Source organism: Eublepharis macularius, chromosome 13 (assembly GCF_028583425.1).
Source record: "Eublepharis macularius isolate TG4126 chromosome 13, MPM_Emac_v1.0, whole genome shotgun sequence".
NCBI lineage: Eukaryota > Metazoa > Chordata > Lepidosauria > Squamata > Eublepharidae > Eublepharis > Eublepharis macularius.
In genome coordinates, this window is record NC_072802.1 from 65,985,564 (window position 1) to 66,004,333 (window position 18,770).

Genomic DNA, 18,770 nt, shown 5'->3' on the forward strand with positions numbered 1-18,770 from the left:
GTATTTCGCGTTTTCCCCGCAAGATGGCGCAACGTTCCGGAGCCAGGTAAGCCGTCTGGAAACGGCCCTGGTCTTTACTTCTCATTTGTGCAAACTGAACCTGCGACTCTCTATTTTTTGTGACAAACTCTTCCTGTTAAGGCTGCCCAACTTACCATTCTTTATGTATATAAATAGTATACTGAAAAGATAATAATAACGGCCAAAATGGAAACAAAAAGAATCAAGAACACGAGCAAGAAAGGGCAAACGCAAAAGGCACGGAACAACAACATACAAAACAAACCAACATTTGTTTGGAACCTTCTGCCCCTCTCTGGAGCACCAAAACCCGAGTTCATTCTGTCTCAGGAACAGCGTGATCTCTTACTTTGCCCACGCTTTTGGGTACAATTGCAGGCAGTTCCATGATTTGATTGTTTTTTACGCGTATGTACAATACAGTCGTTCCTGCTACAAACTGAAGCAGGAGCTGTTTCCTGACTAAAGATCACCACTACCGGGTTTTCTTTTACCCTTACCAGGAAAACCCAAACGCTGTCCCCTTCCGACACAATGTGAAGTTCTGCCGTTAATGCGATTGCTTTCAATCAACCTGCTTTCACTGGAGAGGGTTTTATTCTCCTGGAGCTAGGAGCCTTCCAGTCTTGAAAGAGGCTCAAAGAGCCTCTTATTCATTGATTTACTTTATCCTCCCTGCGCTGGGGGAAAGCACCAGCTGTAGTGCAACACTTCCACAGGATCCAACCCAAACTGCTTAAATAAATAAATGTTTCCTTAGACGTGTATGCATATATGAGGCTTGTATCTGCAAAACTGCTTCTTGCTTGACAGAAGAACTTTTGAATTGCGCCAAGGGCAAAGACGCAAGATTTGTCTGCAATTTAAGACGAATGGGCGAGAAAGTATCTTTCTGTTTTACCTGAACTCTGCAGTAACTTCTTCCAGTTAAAAGATGGGTTGTGGGCGGTCACAATCCCTAGAAAATAAATGGTCATGCATTACATTTTGGCATCAGGGCATTTTGTAGAAAGCAACACAACCAGTTTTATCTCAGTTGCACCAAATCTTTTTATGCCCAATCCAAAGTGCTGGTGTTAATTCGATTTAATGCTCATCGGTTACCAGTTTTATCCCCCTCTCCTCCAAAGATTCGGGATGGTGCATATGGTGCCACCCCTTCCTCTTCTCCTCACCAGGGGTCATTTCATAGAAAAAGAGCTGGAGGAACTCATTAGCATAACCTATTAGCATATGCCACGCCCCTTGCCATCACCGGAAGTGTGTCATTGGCATAACTGATTTGAATATACCACACCCCCTGACATCACCTATCCTGGCTGTTTTGGACCCAATCCTGGCCATTCAGGGCTGAAATTGGGCCCAAAATGGCAAAAAGGGGCTGAAAATGACCGAAAAGGGGCCCAAAATGGTCAGGATCGGGCCGCTGCTGAACAGAAGAGTGATCCACCACCCATAAGAGGCCCGATCCGGACCGTTTCGGCCCCAATCCAGGCTGAAATGGGCCCCAAATGGCTAACAGTCAGGTGGGCAGGGCCACCTGACATGTGACCTCTTTGGGGAACTGCCGGAACTGCGTTCCTGTGCATTCCCCCTTGAAATGAGCCCTGCTCCTCACAACAATCTTCTGAGGCAAATTTAAAAGTGAGCAATAATGATTTGCTCAAGGTTAGCCAGCAGGCTTTGTGGCCCAGTCGAGATTTGAACTCGGGACTCTCTGATCTAAGTAAATCACCTTAGCTGATTTGCCATACTTTCTTACCTTTGAAGCCCTGAGGCACATTTTACACTCTCCAGCCTTTTCAAAGCTGAAGCAAATTTAATTCCAACATGTAACATGGGGGCCTTAAATTTCAGACTGAAGACTCCCCAGGCCAAGAAATCTTCACAACAAAACAGAAGTTCAGTGGCACCTTAAAGACAACATTTATTTAGCCGTGACTCACAAAAGCTCATATTGAAATAAACGTTGTTTGTCTTTAAGGTACCAGAGGAGTCTGGTTTTATTTTGCTATGACACACTAACATGCCTACCCCTTTGCAATCATCAAGGAAGTCTTCAGTTGTGGCTCCACAAGGAAAGAAATGGGGGTGGGGGGGAGAAAGTACACAAAGCCAAGGATCTTTTAGCGTCATTAGCCTCGTTAGGGTTTGAATGGAAACTCAACTTGCTAACTATAGCTTGCCAGATACCATTTGGAGGTTTGTTGGTATCTTCTCATTCCCTTTGTCCCCAACCTCTGTCTTAACTCCAAAGATGGAAGGTATTTTTCCAGCTCCCAAACTAGCCACCAAGAGGCCTACCCTACTCTTTTCTTAAGACAGCAGCCCTCCAGCATTGAAAAATGGTACTCACTTCTAAACTTCCTCAGCTTTTCAAGAGCCACTCACAAAGTAACTGTTACCTCCCCTAAATTCAACACAGAAATCTCGCTGCAGTTAGCACTAAACAAGTTTGTGTCCTATTTGTCATGCTTGGTGGTGCAGAGTGCCCTCAAGTCACAGCTGAATTACGGAGATCCCCTGGTGGGGTTTTCATGACAAGAGACTAATGGTCAAGCTACAAGTGACAAATGACACAGGTTGGACACTTGCCAGCTTCCCTCAAGTTTTGGCGGGAAATGTAGGCGGCTTGGCGGAATGTTGGAGAAGTGACAGTTGAAAAGTCCACTGGACAGCAGTCAGAGAGCCAAGCTGCAAGACCAGGACACCTACATTTCCCATCAAAACTTGAGGGAAGCTGACAAGTGTCCAACCTGTGTCATTTGTCACTTGTAGCTTGGCCCTTTCAGAGGTGGTTTGATATTGCCTGCCTCTGCAAGCCTGGTCTTCGTTGGAGGTCTCCCATCCAGTTACTAACCAAGGCCAACCCTGCTTAGCATCTGAGATCTGACGAGATCAGGCTTGCCTGGGCTATCCAGGTCAGGGCATTTGTCAAGCTTAGTATTTAGAAATATATTGCCTTGTCTACTCAGAGGAAAACTCAAACTTTTGCCATCAAATGTCCTCAAGCTCCCCCTTCCCTGTTAACCTCACTACCCCCCTGGGAGAGATTCATGGCTGACTTTTGAGTCTTGGCCCACAGTTCTAAGCCATGTATACAAATGATCTCTGCGGCACCACCACCACGCAGGGAACAAAAGATAGCTCTAGTTCACCACTGCAGAAAAGCGAAGTTTCAAATGCTTACCTTGACTTTGGACATGTATTTTGCTCCTGGTGCGAGGCTTGAAAACAGAGGAACGAGGGAGAAACAGGTCAGTTCAAATTGCCTGCTGCAAGGAAAGCAACCAGAAAGTTCGGCTTCAGAGATCAGTGCCCCAAATCTGCTGCAGGGGAAGGAAATGGACCCAGTCCTAAAATGTTGTGAGGGGCTGTGGCTCAGTGGTAGAACAACTGCTTGGCGTGCAGAAGGTCACAGGTTCGATCCAGCATCTCCAGTTAAAGGAATTAGGTAGCAGGTGATGTGAAAGGTAGCAGGTGATGTGAAAGTTCCTTCCAGTCTCAGCAGATAACATTGATTTTGATGGACCAAAAAGTCTAATTCAGTATAAGGCAGCTTCATGCAATCGTGTTTTTTACCTTTTCATGCAACATGCAACTTGGCTCACTATCCTGAGTCAGCTGTTGCATAATCACCCAGCTCAACATGCGCTCTGTGTCATGTGCCACGCCTGCCTGCCAGTCACTTCCCCACATGAAGCTAGAACACCAGCCACTAAGCTTTGGCATAAGATGAAAGGGGAGGGCCATGCCTTGTGGCAGTTGCAGAGAAGGAAGCAAACGGCCTTTAATAACATTCGGTTTATATACCGCCCTTCAGGACTATTTAATGCTCACTCAGAGCGGTTTCCAAAGTGTGTTATTATTATCCTCACGGCAAATCACCCTGTGAGGTGGGTGGGGCTGAGAGAGCTCTGAGATGCCCGCCCCAGTGCTCCCTGCCCTGCAGCTGGCTGTGAGGACGAATCCGGCTGCCGTGGGTCACAGGAGCACTCCAGGGCCCTTGCTGCCCCCAGCAGCACTTCCAGCTTCTAGAGCTGCCCGATGCGGGCCATGGAGGCAGCAGAGAGGCCCAGCATGGCAGCACTGCCCTCCCAAGGCTCCACAGCAGGGCCCTGCTAAATCAGTTTTCTAGAGCCTGTTGTATTTTTTCTCACAACGGGCTCTGTTTCTAGTGATAAAATAAGTCCTAACAATTGCTCTGCTGGATTGATCCTCTGGGAAACTCACTCGAAGCGTGTCAAGATCATGGGCTTTCCTTTTAAAGTTTGTGTCAAGTCTCTGCTGTTCCAAAGGTCAGCTTTTGGAACAAGCTGCCTGAAGCAGGCCCCCCAGAAGTACCATTCTTGACTTCAGATCAACGCGAGTATACGAGAGCAAAGCCAGCCACATTCCTGATGGGTTCTGCCTGTTCTAAAGGAGCATTTCAGCAAGGTCAAAAGCAGAACGGAGCTGAGCGCTCAAAATTAGCTTTAATCGATATTTATGATATCTACCAACCAATTTTGTAATTTGACACAATTACCAGGTTGGCTCAAAGCGTACTTTTTGCTCCAACATGCCAGTGACATTTCCAAAGTCTCCATTAGCAAGCGGTCATTTGCAGCAAGAGAGAAAATACTTCCCTCAGAAGAAAGGCGATTAAACCTATATATATGCCAAACAAGAATGTGTTCTCGGATCACGAAAGCTGCCATTCCTTACACAAAGAAGGGAGTGGGGGGGGGGGAGAAAAATATTGCCAACAAAGAAAGTGTAATTTGTTTTGAAGGAAAAAAAATAGTAGAAGAACATGCTTATCTGCAGGACGGCCTTTCAAATGAATCAAAATAAAGGCCTGTCTCAGATTGCCGTTCAGTACTGCGTTTAATAAGGAAGCAAATCTCCCTTCCTCAGATCTCAACCAAATCCCTTGTTATGCCAGGTGTGTTCTACAATCCCCACAGGCAGAAAGCAAGCTTTTTTCCAAACTCAGGATAGCTCAGGCACACAGCATACATACATAGCTGTCCAGTAGCACCTTTAAGACTAACCAACTTTATTGTAGCATAAGCTTTCGAGAATCGCAGTTCTCTTCGTCAGATGCATGGAGGGCAAGAAGAAACTGGTCAGATATATAGGTGGAGAGGGGAGGGCAGAGTAGATGCAAACAGTAGCTTCTGATATGGAGATCAGTTTGCTTCTGAGTAGATGCAAAGTAGGCGGAGTAGATGCAAACAGTAGCTTCAGATATGAAAAATGAAATTAAAGAAAGGATCCACCTCTTACATAAAAATCTGCAACGCTTCCTCTTGCACCCATAATAAAACAAAAGACCTACTTTGCATCTACTCAGAAGCAAACTGATCTCCATATCAGAAGCTACTGTTTGCATCTACTCCGCCCTCCCCTCTCCACCTATATATCTGACCAGTTTCTTCTTGCCCTCCATGCATCTGACGAAGAGAACTGTGATTCTCGAAAGCTTATGCTACAATAAAGTTGGTTAGTCTTAAAGGTGCTACTGGACTCTTTTTGATTTTGCTACTACAGACTAACACGGCTAACTCCTCTGCATCTATATACATAGCTGTGACACCATGCCACTTCGAGCTGGCGACGAGTCATCTTTCACGACCTACTAGACTTTCAGCCTGGGTTTCAGCTGAAAAGGCCTGCAAGAAATTTAAGGAGCAAATGGACAATTCAAAGGCAAGTGTTAAATGAGGGAAGGGATTCTCGGCAGAGCTGCAACCAGGTATGAGGAAGGAAAGAGTGCCTGGCTGACCCTTTTCTGTGTTGGGCCTGGCTGATCGTGGACAGAGCTGGATTCGGCACATGGAAGGATGCTGGGCCTCTGCCTCTTCTTCCTCAGGGCTGCAGGTGGGTGCTGCAAGGAGGGGAGATTTCAGCTGGGGTTGCACCCACAAATCACGAAGGGGTGCCCGGCTGCTTCCTGCCTTCTCTCCGACGGTCCTATCTAAGGCAAGTTGATCTGGGAGGGCGAAGCTCTGGGCTGAGCTGAGTCCAGGCAGAGTCAAAGCATGCCTGGCTGCTCCCTTGGGATCCAGGCAGGAGGGAAAGGCGCCGAATTACTTCCTGCCCTCCCTCTGATGGAAGAAGATGCCTGGCTGCCGGCCCCTTCTTCTTCTGGCTTGGCCAGTGGCAGTTGTGAGGAACAGAGCTCTCCGCTGGAGCTGGATCCAGGCTGCCACTTCCTGCTGCTGAAAAAATTTGGGAAGGGGGGGGGCAGATAGGCAGCAGGCACCAAAGGGGTCCTAAGTGAGCAACTCAACCATCCTCGGCGAATCCCGCCCCCCCCGATTCTATTTCTGTGCACGTCACAAGCCAGCCATGCCTCCAGATTTGGGGAAATCGCGCATGCACATGCACAGATGCATGCGTAGACTCCCCTGCACCAACTACACCTGATGCAGAAACACATTGGACTCCCCTGCCTCACAGAGGAAGGAGGCCATGCAAGAACAAGAACTCATGCAGAGATTCAGCAAACAGACTCTTCTAAGTGTTATTTGGAGCCTGCAAGATTCATAACATAATTTCTCATTGGTAATGTGTGTGTGTGGGGTGGGGGGAATGCAAGTTGGGTACGGCTGCTTGAAGTTGAAGGATCAGTGGACAAGGATGAGAGTTAAGTTCTTCACAAAAACCTGGGGAACAGCTGCCACCCTGAACAGATAAGACTGAGCTAGACTGATCGCTGGCATGACAGAATAAGGCAGCCTTGTGTGCTCGAACTTACTTTCGCTAAAAAGCTCCGCATTTCCCAATTGTTTCTGAAAAGGCATCACGGACGCTGACCATTCCTTAACCCTCTTCCCATGCACCCTCCTGACAAAAGAGGCAGACGCCAGATTGAAACCAGTGCCTACAGAGGATGCTCGAAATGCTATCTGAGGTTACCATTTAAGATGGCAGAGATGCGAGTCTTCCCCCAAGCAATTTTGTATTAGGCAGCTGCGGAAGCTAAGAACCAAGGCAGAACATGACTGTATTATTACAGAAAGGGAAAACAAAGGGGAAAACAATTAGGATCCACTGGAAATATCTACCTATTAATAATGCTTTGTGCTCACCCCTAACAGCATAGCAGAACCTCCATGTTCCGAGGAAGCCTACCACAGAATAAGATGCAGGGGACAAGCGACGGTGAAGGCTGTTTCCTAGAAGTACTTGGGCTACCCACTGTTGACAACAGGATTCTGGACTGGGTGGCGATTCTTGGGGCTTTTATCAGAACATAAGCAGTGCCCTTCTGGATCAAACCAAGGGTTCATCTAGTCTCGCACCCCATTTTCATGCATTGCACTTTGCCGTGCAGGGGAAAGAGGCAAACAGAAGTAACTGAGAGGTGCGACAAGCTGTGCATGCGCTGATCTCTCTGCAAAATTTGGAGATAAAAAGGCAAGATTTCTAATGATTCAGTTCCGGTGTGGAAACAGGAACAAATCATCCAGAACTCCAAAGACACTGAGATTAGGAGAACACACAGGAAGATGCCTTATACGGACTCAGACCCTTGGCCCATCAAGGTCAAAATTGTCTACTCAGACTGGTAGTGGTTTTCCAGGCTCTCTGCTGGAGGTCTTTGCGTTTCCTGGTACCCTCTTTCCAGTACCCAGACCCCTTCTCTTGAAACGCCAATACTTGTCTTGAGTTTGACCTGACTCTTAAGGACTCTAAAAGCAGCTTCTAACCACACCCAGACAGAATCTCTTCACTCTCCAGAGCTACCTCCCTGTTTGACTGGGTAGGGAAAAGCTCCTCTCCTTAGAAGAGCTATCCCCTTTCTTTGGCCCGAATGGAAGTCTGCGCCTACTTTCCAAACTTCCTTGCCAACTTTCCCCCAGTTCTCCTGTCTCTGTTAAACTGCTCTCAGTCAGGGCTGAATCACCAGTTGGGAGTACTCGACTCCTCTCAGCTAGGGCTGAAATCAGCCTCATCTCACCCCAGCATCCAGTTGAGAAGTCTTTTCTCTGTTTAGCTCATGCTACCCAGTCAGATTCCTTGGAGTGGCCTGTCACTCAAGGCTCTCTGTTTCTGTGAAACATTAACTCTTCACAGTCCTTCCGTTGTTTGTACAGCACTTCTAAGCTTTTAAACAGTGCAGTCTGGCACAGAGGTAAGGCTGTGAAGGGATTTAACTAATGTGACTGGCTGGTGAACAATAATTCCCAAAGTGGATGCCCCACTGGCTGAAGTGCTGCCCAGCCACTCATGAGATCCCATCTACTCGCACGAGAAGGGGCCAGTCAGCCACCGATGAAGAGGAAGACAAGGGGATATGTGAACTCCCTCCCTTCCCTAACCACAGTCATGATTAGGGATACCTGGAGGCAGGAGGGGTAAGACAGCACCTACCCCCCCCCCCAAAGTACTACCCCCAGTTACCACTTGCTCCTATTTTAGGACAGCACTTGCTTTTTAAGGTTACCATTAATACTATCTTTACATACCCAGTATGAAGCGGCTGTTTCTTTCATGGCCTCTGTGAAAGAGACAGCAAACCTAGGGACATTAAAACAAAAAGTTGATGTTTAAAAAAATGTATTATAGAGCGCAGGCAATGGAAGTGACCGGGAGAGGCTGAAAGAGAACTCAATTGGTTTGGCTCAGGAGGAGTTACCAATTGCACCACAAGGTTGACTTGTGAATGGTGCAAAAAAGCTTGTTTCTCTAGGCTGGATATTTAGTGTTTTCTTTTCAGCAGAGTATACACAGGTTTAGAGAGGATACTTAAAATGCGTATACTGAGGTGAACTGATCAGATTAATCCTGTTTATAAGATTATTGATTAGGAGAAAGAACCAGAGGAAAAATCACAAGCCCCTAAATAACTGGGCTCTACAACAACTAGGGCTCTTACGGGTAACAAACTACAAAGAAACTAACGTCCCCGTAAATACCAGAAGCAATGATACTGATTTCTATAACAACTTTTTCAATTAAAGTGCAAGTGCGCAAAATTATCAGTGCATAAATTAATAGATGAATCAACATCAGCCATGGGGGACTATTTATCTACTGATCTTCTTAGGACAAATGTCCTAGATAGCACAAACAATCAACCTATGGCATTTTTTATCCTGCCCTTCTTCAAAGGAGCTCAGAGCAGCGTATGTAATTCTCCCTGCCTTATCTTAACCTCACAACAAAGCTGTGAAGAAGGTGAGGCTAACTGGCCCAAGGTTACCTAAGAGCTTTTCTGGCAGAGCACAGGCTTGAACCGGTGCATCCTTGGATCTTAATCCAATGCTTCAACCTCCACACCACAGCAGCAGTTCTAACAATCCACATTGTGACACAACAGAGGATTCTGTAGCCACAAAGCTTTTGCAGTCACTGCTTTTGCTGCCTGGTTATCCCAGGAAGGCTTGGAAGAACAACGGCGCTGGCTGCCATTGGCCAACTTGCTTCCCTTCTAAGCATACAACTCAAACAGAAGGCTATCTCGGTTACAGACAAAACAGACTCAAAGAGAAAACGAACCGAGAGTAACAATATGTAGATATATAAATATTAATACAAATTTTTCGTTTTTCGTTTCAAATCACCCAAATATTCTTAAAGTGCAAATGCGTAAAGGTGACTATTGTCCTTTGAGTAACTGCTTGAACTTCTGTATGGGTTTACCTCTTGAGCACCTAAAAATTTACATTAATATTTCTATATCTACATATCGTTACTCTTGGTTAGTTTTCTCTTTGAGTCCATTATAAGTATGACAAGGGCTGAGTGGCTCCAATGGGAAGATTTTATTTATTCATGTATACTTCATGTATACCCCACCTTTCTCTCCAGTGCGGATCCAAAGCAGCTTATGTCCTTCTCTCCTCCTACCTCACAACATCCCTGTGAGGTAGGTCAGGCTTAGCGTGTGTGACAGGCCCAAGGTCACCTAACAAGCTTCCATGGCAGAGCGAGGATTCGAACTTGAGTCTCCCATTGGCGAGGTCCTTATATTTTAGGGAGGGGCAGGGCAAAGGAAAAAGTCGAGGAAAGGGAGGGGGCAGAAGCAAGAAAGGAAACTGGAAGAGATGAATGAGGAGAAGGGAAAGGGAAAAGGGAGATGCACATGGCGAGGAGCCACAGAGGTGAGGCAGGCTGAAGCTCTTTGAATTATCTGTACTAACCTCCCTACTAGTAGAGAGTTATCTAACAAGAACCGCAGGTCTTAAACAAGAACAAACGGTTGCGACATACCGCATGGGTACGACTTCACCGACAAATTTAAGGTTCTCAAAACCTGAGCAAACGCTCGCTTTCCCGACCGCTCCCATTTCTTATTGCGCAATTATATTTCCAATCTGTCACGTTGCCAAGGGAGAGGAAAATGCATCTCCCAAGCCCAGCGAGGACAGCCAAATTGAAAATGTACCCTGAAGGAGCACAATCCCCTGCTGGAAAAGGGGATTTTTTTAAAAAAATGACACACTGTTGTCAAGTAGGACGTGGTTCCCTATTTTGTTTCACAGAATTTAGCGGTGTGTTGTGCAGGTTAAGCAGATCAATGATTCCACAGGCTCTTTCTGTTAGCACTCTGCAATCCACGAGGTCTGGGGGAACGAAGGAGAGAGGAATCAATTTTTGTTTTCATGGCTGCACGATAAGGAGCACTGGCATTAAGAAGCCAATCAGAGCCTCCTCTGCGAAGCGGACCAAGCAGGGAAAGAAAGCCTTCCCTTTTTACCTTCCTGGACCGTTGATGTGCTACAAGGGACACGTGGGAAAGAAGGCTAGTAAAAAAAAAGCAGGGTTGGATCCAGCCAACTTTTCCATGGGTGAAGAAAGCAGGAGGGAGTCCCCTTAGCCACCCAAAAGGCTATGCGGGGCACCCTGGTACCCACACGAACACAAGCCATGTTTGACAAGAGCTGTAAGAAAGAAAGAAACTGGACAACATTTTACAGGGGAAAAAGCCGGCTAGATCCAACGCTGCGTGGGCAAGTAGCCTACGCAGACTCGTCAGCAAGAGCTAATTTAGAAACTTTGCTCCCAAGAAACCAATGAAGATTTGCTGGGTATTTCCTCTACCTGGCTTCATCCAAGATGGTCCCCATCACCTGGGACTTCTTGTCACACTTGGCATCTTCATTGATATCTGTCCCGCCAAAGATGATGCCAAAAGGGATTCCACTCCCTGTCCGGAGAAATACAAACATAAGTCTGCATAGCAAGAATTGGGGGGAAAAACCAGTTCCCATAAGGGCCAACCAGGAGTTTCCAGGAAGCTGACAAAGGTCAACTCTTGCCCTATTGAATACAGATCTTTTGACGCAGAGGTCTTCAGACGGCGTTCAAGGGTATTTCTATTGATTAAATATATTTTTCCCACACCGCTCTGGGTTTCAAAATCAACAGTACACAAACAAATGAAAAGACAAAGTGTGCCCTCGAATTGCAACTGATTAACTGAGACTGCGGGAACTTCCACTTTAGAAACGTAAAATTTCCAGAAATTTTGAAGCCATGGAACTTTCCCCCACCACTTAAAAAAAAAATTCCTTTGATGTAACTTCATCTGGGTGAGCTATCACCTCTGCTGTGGGTTTTCTGGAAAAATCAGAATTGGATAGACATCCGGAATATTATCTGATGCCTTAAATAGAAACATGATTTCCTTTAGCATGCTTCAAAGTATTTACTATTATCATCATCATCATTATTATTAATGTCATTTATAGTTCACCTTTCTCGCTGAGATGCAAGGCAGATTACATAGTGTGAGATTAGTCTAGTCAATATTAAGAGCATTTCAATAAACAATGCCATAGGGTAAAGACATAACATTAGCAAAAATCCAATACGGAGTTGAAGAAATGCCGAAACAGATCCACGATTTCTACTGCATCTGAATATTGATGATATCCCATGCCACAGCTGCAAACGAGTTCTCTTAAAGGCTTTACACAGAAGTTGAATACCATGGGAGATGAGACTGTACCCTACAGAACTCTGGAAGAAAATTCCCATTCTGGAGATAGTAATTAATGTTCTCCAGGGGATTACCCCTAGGAAATGTGTGAGATTACATGTATGTTTGATTGATTTATAAACCAGAGGGTGCAGGGATAAAACCACAAATGCATCAAATCCCGTTCCGCTGGGTTCCAACAGCCGTAAATGGGTGAGAGGACATGGCACATAGACACTCCTCCAACGTGCCAGACAATTCCTTCTTTGAGGAGCATTTTTTTTTATCAGCCTCTGTCGGTTTTGATGCAAGCCACGGGGAGAGCAACTGGAGCTAAAAAGCTGAACAAAAATGTAATACATTCATTTTTGCCCTACATGAATCAAGCGCACAACCCAACACGCACTTAACACCTAGAGTAAGCGTGCAGAGAAAGAGCTGCAAGCGTGCTGCTTCTTGCCACAGTTTTGGGCTCCGCTTTCATAAAACCCACCAGGATCCCCTTGAACATTCTCTGAAATGAGTTGCTTTGAAGCTTCAAAGAGCTCCATCGCATATTAGCTCAGTCATCCCGACGATGACCAGGGAAGGGAAACTAGTATTGTACTATAGCTGCATCAGATAATGTCTAAGACCACCTAGCAAGTTTCACAGTAGGATCGAGACAGGAACCGGAGGCTCCCAGGATCACAGCTCTCTCTCTCTCTCTCTCTCTCTCTCTGTGCCACTATACTGGCTGTCAAGAACTCGATACTCAAGATTCAAGATTTGGGGCCTCGTATCTTGTCAAACCTGTTCTGTCATCTGGGGCTGGCCTGTTTACATACAGAAGAGCTGCTGCGCCACTGCCCCTTAAACAAATGGCAAGTTGCAACCGAGGCTTCCTCTCCAAACCAATCGAGCTTGCAAGACAACAAACATTACTCTCGATTCTTTCAAAGCATTGCAGGAGCAGGCAGGGGGAAAAAAAACAATTAAGTGGACAGTTTTACACCTCATTAAGCTAACAAATAGCAACTTGATGGCCGCTAATTAGTAACATCGCTGCTTTTAAAATTCTGAATACATTAGGGCACTTGTTCAAACGAATCAGGTAGGTGTCAGAACAATGAAGCGCGCTGGAGCAGGCAGAAGGCTGAACAAGGCTTTAAATTACAGCGGCGCAGAACAGCCTCCGCCACATCTGCTCCTCGAGCATCCCCGGCGGGTGTACAACGGTGAGCCGAAAGAACTTCCCTGTGTGACTGCGCACAGGTTCGAGGTCATGTTCAAGTCATGTTGCAACACGGGCAAAGCAGCTCTGCAGACGTAGCGCAAGATCCACAAGGGCAACACATCTGTGGCTTGTGAGCTAAGCCGGCGTCGCTGTTTTGCTACGATTGCCTTGGATGACCTTTGTAAAGATCACTCAACAAAAGCAACAAGGAAAAAACAACTGCCAGTTCATTCGGACACGGGTGTAATTTCATTCTCTTCCTGGTTCGCTCTTGTTTTCCTTTGCTACCTTGCAACATATGAGTGTGTTTTTAGAACTGTTCTCTACCCAGTAAATTCTTGCTTTGGTCTGCTGTCGGTATTGTGATTCCCCGCTTGGAGGAGGACGCCATGGGTCATTTTGCCTGAGACTTCAGGTGATTGTACCTAGTGCCAGGGCACAGCACCTAACTTCAACTGACACAGCCCTTGGCTTTAATCTGCATCTTCAGGGAACATAAAATTAATTTGCTCACATCCCATAGACCTCTGAAGCTATCATTCAAGGCACGGTCCACTGCTCTTTACCTGGCCTGGCAGACAATTCAGGGGATAGCAGAGGGAAATAACAGCAACCTTTCTAAAAACAGGAACCAGAGACCCAATGAAGTTAGAAAGCCAACCAATCATCTACCCTTGGATATCCTCAGCTTCGTGGAATATATGGGCTGCGGTCAAATAACAGATGGGCAACAGCCCAGATGAGCCTGATCTCGTCAGCTCCCAAAAGCTAAGCAGGGTCAGCCTTGGTTAGTAATTGGATGGGAGACCTCCAATGAAGACCAGAGATTCAGAGCAGGCAATGATGAACCTCCTCTGTTAGTCTCTTGCCATGAAAACTCCACCAAGGGTCGCCATAAGTCAGCTATAACTTGACGGCAATCTCCACCACCACCAATATTAAACAGGTCAACTGACCAGCATGCCAACCTTCTACCACCCTAAGTTAATGGAAGGGATTTTTAAAAAATCCAATACACAAGTAAGTAAACAAAGGAATTAATCAAGAGAGAATACTGTGTGAACTGGCCCTTGCAAAGATCACATTCCAAAGACTCTGCTTTTCCTTTCTTTTTTAAAAAAAAGCAAGAATGCCCTCCTAATCCCGTTAAAATCAAACCAACATACCTTGCAGAAGTCTGCCTGCTTTATAAATATGGATACCAAGGGCGGCCTCAAAGTTCTTAGAAGAGATGAGATCGGCAACTGCCAGCGGCGACTCATAGTCCGAAGTATCCTTGAGGATGCACATATGGCCGGCTGTTTGCAGATGGTCTCTTTTGGCACCACAGCAAATGGAACGAGGGAAACAGAGAATATTAATACCTGCCTCCAATCATGCATGATCAGAAGGAAGCAGGTCCATAATAGGCAAAGAAAGCCACACTTTCAGAAGGAAGTGTGTGAACAACTGAGTGGGTTGGGACCGGCATATCTTCGCGACCACCTCTCCCTGTATGTTCCCCGGAGACTGCTTCGATCAGCGGATAAATGTTTACCCGCCCCGCTTCAACCAGGGCCAGGGCCTTTTCAGTCCTGGCCCCAGCCTGGTGGAATGCTCTGTCAATGGAGACCTGGGCCCAGCGGGACATATTATCGTTCCACTGGGCCTGTAAGACAGAGCTGTTCTGCCAGGCGTTCGGTGGCTGAAGGGGCAGTGCCATGTCGGCCTCCCACCTTTGGGGGGGGTTCCTCCCCACCATTGCACTTTAATGTACTTGGTTAATTTATTTTATTATTGCTTATTGTATGTTGATTTTAGAATTATTGTTTTCTTGTTTTTATTGCTTTTAACTGTTGTTCACCACCCAGAGCCCCTGTGGATGGGCGTTTATAAATCGAACTAATAATAATAAATAAAACATAGTAGATGAAGATTGGGGGGGGGGCAAAAAACCTACCACCTGTTTAATCAGGGCCATTTTTAACTGATCAAATATGTTTCCCTTCAATTAACGGACTCAGGGTAGCATTGTTATAATACCTTATGTATTTATTTATTTATGTACGTATGTATTTACCGTCTGCTTTTCTCACTGAGACTCAAGGCAGAATATACACGGTAGGTCAATACAAGCAATGGCTGAGGCAGTCAATAAACAATACAACAGGGCAAGTATTGCAGAAATTGGAAAACAAGTAGAAATCTGATACAGAACTGAACGCAATGCCGAAACAAAACATAAGCAAATTGCAATGGCATATTACATAACGTGGAACTATCTAGCAGGAAAACACAGCAACAGAAAATAAGCAGGATCCGATTCTGGTGGCACCTTAGAGACCAACCAGACTTTTAGTGTGTAAGTTTTTGAAAGTCAAACCTCCCTTCTTCAGATACTTGGTCTCTAAGATGCTGCTTGACTCAAATGCTGCTGTTCTACTGCAGACCAATGCAGCTACCTACTGAAGACAGTACCCAGTAGCATAGCCTACAGTTCCTATCCTTTCCCAACACATCTCTCTGAACAATTTCCTCACACCACAGCCCTATTATCACATATGCTGAGGTATACAATGCTATTCTATCTGACGAAGAGCGTTATGGTTCTCGAAAGCTTATGCTACAATAAGGTTGGTTAGTGTTAAAGGTGCTACTGGATTTTTTACTATTTTGCTACTACAGATTAATACAGCTAACTCCCCTGGATTATACTGAATGTTTACGTCACATACCATAATGCAGAATAATGTATCTTCGTCTTTTATGTGTATGTATATGTGTGTGTATGCATACATGTGTATATACACATGTACACGCTGAGTTTATTTGCAAATTTGGACCAACCCAAGACTTAGTAGGGACACTGGATTCTTCTCTCACTACAGAAGTTGATTGTCTGCATTTATACTGAAGCACTGGAATGCTAGCTGTATGTGTGAAGTGCTGTCAAGTTGCAACCAGTTTATGGCAACCCCTGCTGGGGTTTTCAGTACAAAAGGTGGTTTGCTATTGCCTGTCTCTGCATAGCGATTTGGGATTTCTTCAGTGGTCTCCCATCTAAGTACGAAACAGGGCCGACCCTGCTTAGCTCCCGAGATCTGATGAGATTTTATGTATGTATGTATGTATGTATGTATGTATGTATGTATGTATGTATGTCATTTATAGTCCGATTGGGGTAGCCTGGGCCATCCAGGTCAGGCCAAGACTTAATAGGGACACTGGATTCTTCTCTCACTACAGAGGTTGACTTTCTGCCTGTCACATCCTAATTCTATCAAGCTAATCACAGCATTATTATTTCTTACACCCTTACTTTAAACACCCCTCCCATCTCCTGGCTGGATAAAACCCTGCATACTTCCACTCCTAAATGTATCTGAAGGAGGGAGCTCTGAACCTCGAAGGTTCAGACCCTGGAAACCTCGTTGGTCTCTAAGATGCCACTGGACCCAAATCTTGCTCTTCTACTGCAGACCAACACTGAATGAACGAATGAATCTCTCTATATAAATGTCCTCTATAAAGCAACAAATTGCAATCTAACGCGCGTTGCCCACGTGTTCTCATGCAACTGGAGGCACAGCGCTGGAAAAAGCTGCCCGGGGCCAGCCTTGGCCCGCCTGCTTGCGGCGCCCTGGCTGGGGACACTTACTGGATCCTGCGAGCGGTCGTGCCGTTCCCCGTCCCGGCTCGCAGAGCGGCCAGTAAGAGCAGCCGCATCGCTCCTGGCACGCTTCGGGCTCCTCGCCTGCCCGGCGTCCGGCGAGTCCCTCGTGCCTTCTTTCCCCCAGCGCCGGGACCGGAAGCAAACGCGGCCCTTCTGGCCGGCTGAGCGTAAGGGATCGCTTCGCTCCTCCTCGAAGCTCGATGGTGGCCGTCCTAGTCAATAAAAGGATCCCCCAGGAAACAGCAACCGGAGGACTCTGTTCCGGTATCCTTCCAGGGAAGGAGAAACATGTTGCTTTAGTGGCAGTGCTAGTATTGTTACAGTACAATCCTATGCAGAGTTACTCCAGTCTAAGCCCATTGACTTCAACGGTCTTAGGTTGGTGTCACTCTGCATGGGATTGCAGCTCATTTATTTATTTATAGTCCGCCTTTCTCACTGAGACTCAAGGCGGATTACATAATGTGAGATCAGTACATTATTTTTATTAACTGGTTAGCAGATAATGTGCGCGTTTTCTATATACAATGGCGCTCTGAGTCTACGCTATGGGGGGGACGCTTTATATGACCAATACGCCAAATTGCCAATTCCTCCCTCCTAGTGTTGCCAACCTCCAGGCAGTGACTGGAGAGCTCCCAGAGTTATAACTGATCCCCAGATGACAGAGATCAGCTGCCCTAGAGAAAGCAGCTGTTTTGGAGGGTAGCCTCTGCCAGGCTCTTAAAACAGAACTCAAGGGATGATACAGATTTAACAGATCTCAAGTAGCACTATGGGGATAGGGAAGTGAAAACTGGCTTCTTCGTTACTTTAAAAATAAAGGCCAACAGTTATTCAGATCTCAGTGCAGCGCATGCACATGCACACACACACACCAGTCCTCTTCATGAAGCAGGGAGTTAATTTTGGGCAACGTACTAGATAAAGAGTCAACAGAAGTCAGGCAAGAGTGCCAAGTGGTTGCAGGAGAGCTCTTCTCCTACAAGTAGACTACCTTAACATTTCCTTTAGCAATTTTGTATGATTATGGGACAGTGTTTGTCTGGGTTCTCTAGAACTACCAGAAAATGCCATTCTCCCCACCCACCCAGTGATTTTGGCAGCAGGAAAAAGCTAGCGTGAATGAAAGAACCAGGGCTTTTTTTCAGCAGGAACGCGGGGGAACGGAGTTCCGGAACCTCTTGAAAATGGCCACATGGCTGGTGGCCCCGCCCCCTGATCTCCAGACAGAGGGGAGTTTAGATTGCTCTCCGAACCATGTGGCGCAGAGGGCAACCTAAACTCCCCTCTGTCTCGAGATCAGGGGGCAGGGCCACCAACCATGTGGCCATTTTCTCCGAGGGCAACCCACTGAGTTCCACCACCTCTTTTCCCCCCCAAAAACCCCTGGAAAGAACAGAAGCCAATGCTTAAACTCAACTGACCAGAGAGGCAAATTAGGCAGCCCATTTATATCCTTATTTACTCAGCCCTGGCTTATTGAATGGAGCTTAGTTTCACGGAAGATTGCTGCTGTAAAGACATTTCACGGAGAAGAGTATGTGATACATCGGGATGCATCAGGTTCAAATGTCATCTCTCCCGTGAACTTATTAGCAGCCTTAAGCAAACTTCTGCCTCCGACTGTGCCCTGCATCTCCAAAAGGAAGATCTTGTAAGTGACCTACCTAATAAGGTTGTTTTTATAAGGATAAGTTAAGGCACAGAAAACCCTCTGGATACTCAAAGCTCTATATAAATGTGAATTATGATGATCGTTCAGCTACTGCAAATGTAACACAAGGCTTCAAAACAAGGATGCAAAAACCTGAATGTTTGCTTTGGGTGAAATAGCTTTGTGCATGCCTCTTCTTGGCCAACAAATACATCTTTTTCGAATAACTGAATTGCTTAGCATTCAGCATTTGGGCTCACCTTTTTAGCTCTTTCTGTACTACACATCTCTTGGGCTGCATGCAAAT

At 46.0% G+C, this 18,770-nt stretch overlaps 1 protein-coding gene across 1 annotated transcript in view; it reads right to left on the bottom strand.

The window, feature by feature from the left end:
• Positions 1–16,871, bottom strand: part of GLT1D1 (glycosyltransferase 1 domain containing 1) — a 67,556-nt gene extending 50,685 nt beyond the window's left edge. The window contains exons 1-6 of the mRNA XM_054996677.1: positions 16,792–16,871; positions 14,321–14,469; positions 11,059–11,164; positions 8,481–8,532; positions 3,212–3,248; positions 923–979 (exon numbers count right to left, since the gene is read on the bottom strand). Of these exons, the coding sequence (XP_054852652.1) occupies positions 923–979; positions 3,212–3,248; positions 8,481–8,532; positions 11,059–11,164; positions 14,321–14,469; positions 16,792–16,859 (469 nt within the window). The 5' untranslated portion in view covers positions 16,860–16,871. The remainder of the gene's footprint in view (positions 1–922; positions 980–3,211; positions 3,249–8,480; positions 8,533–11,058; positions 11,165–14,320; positions 14,470–16,791) is intronic.
• Positions 16,872–18,770: the final 1,899 nt, after the last annotated feature.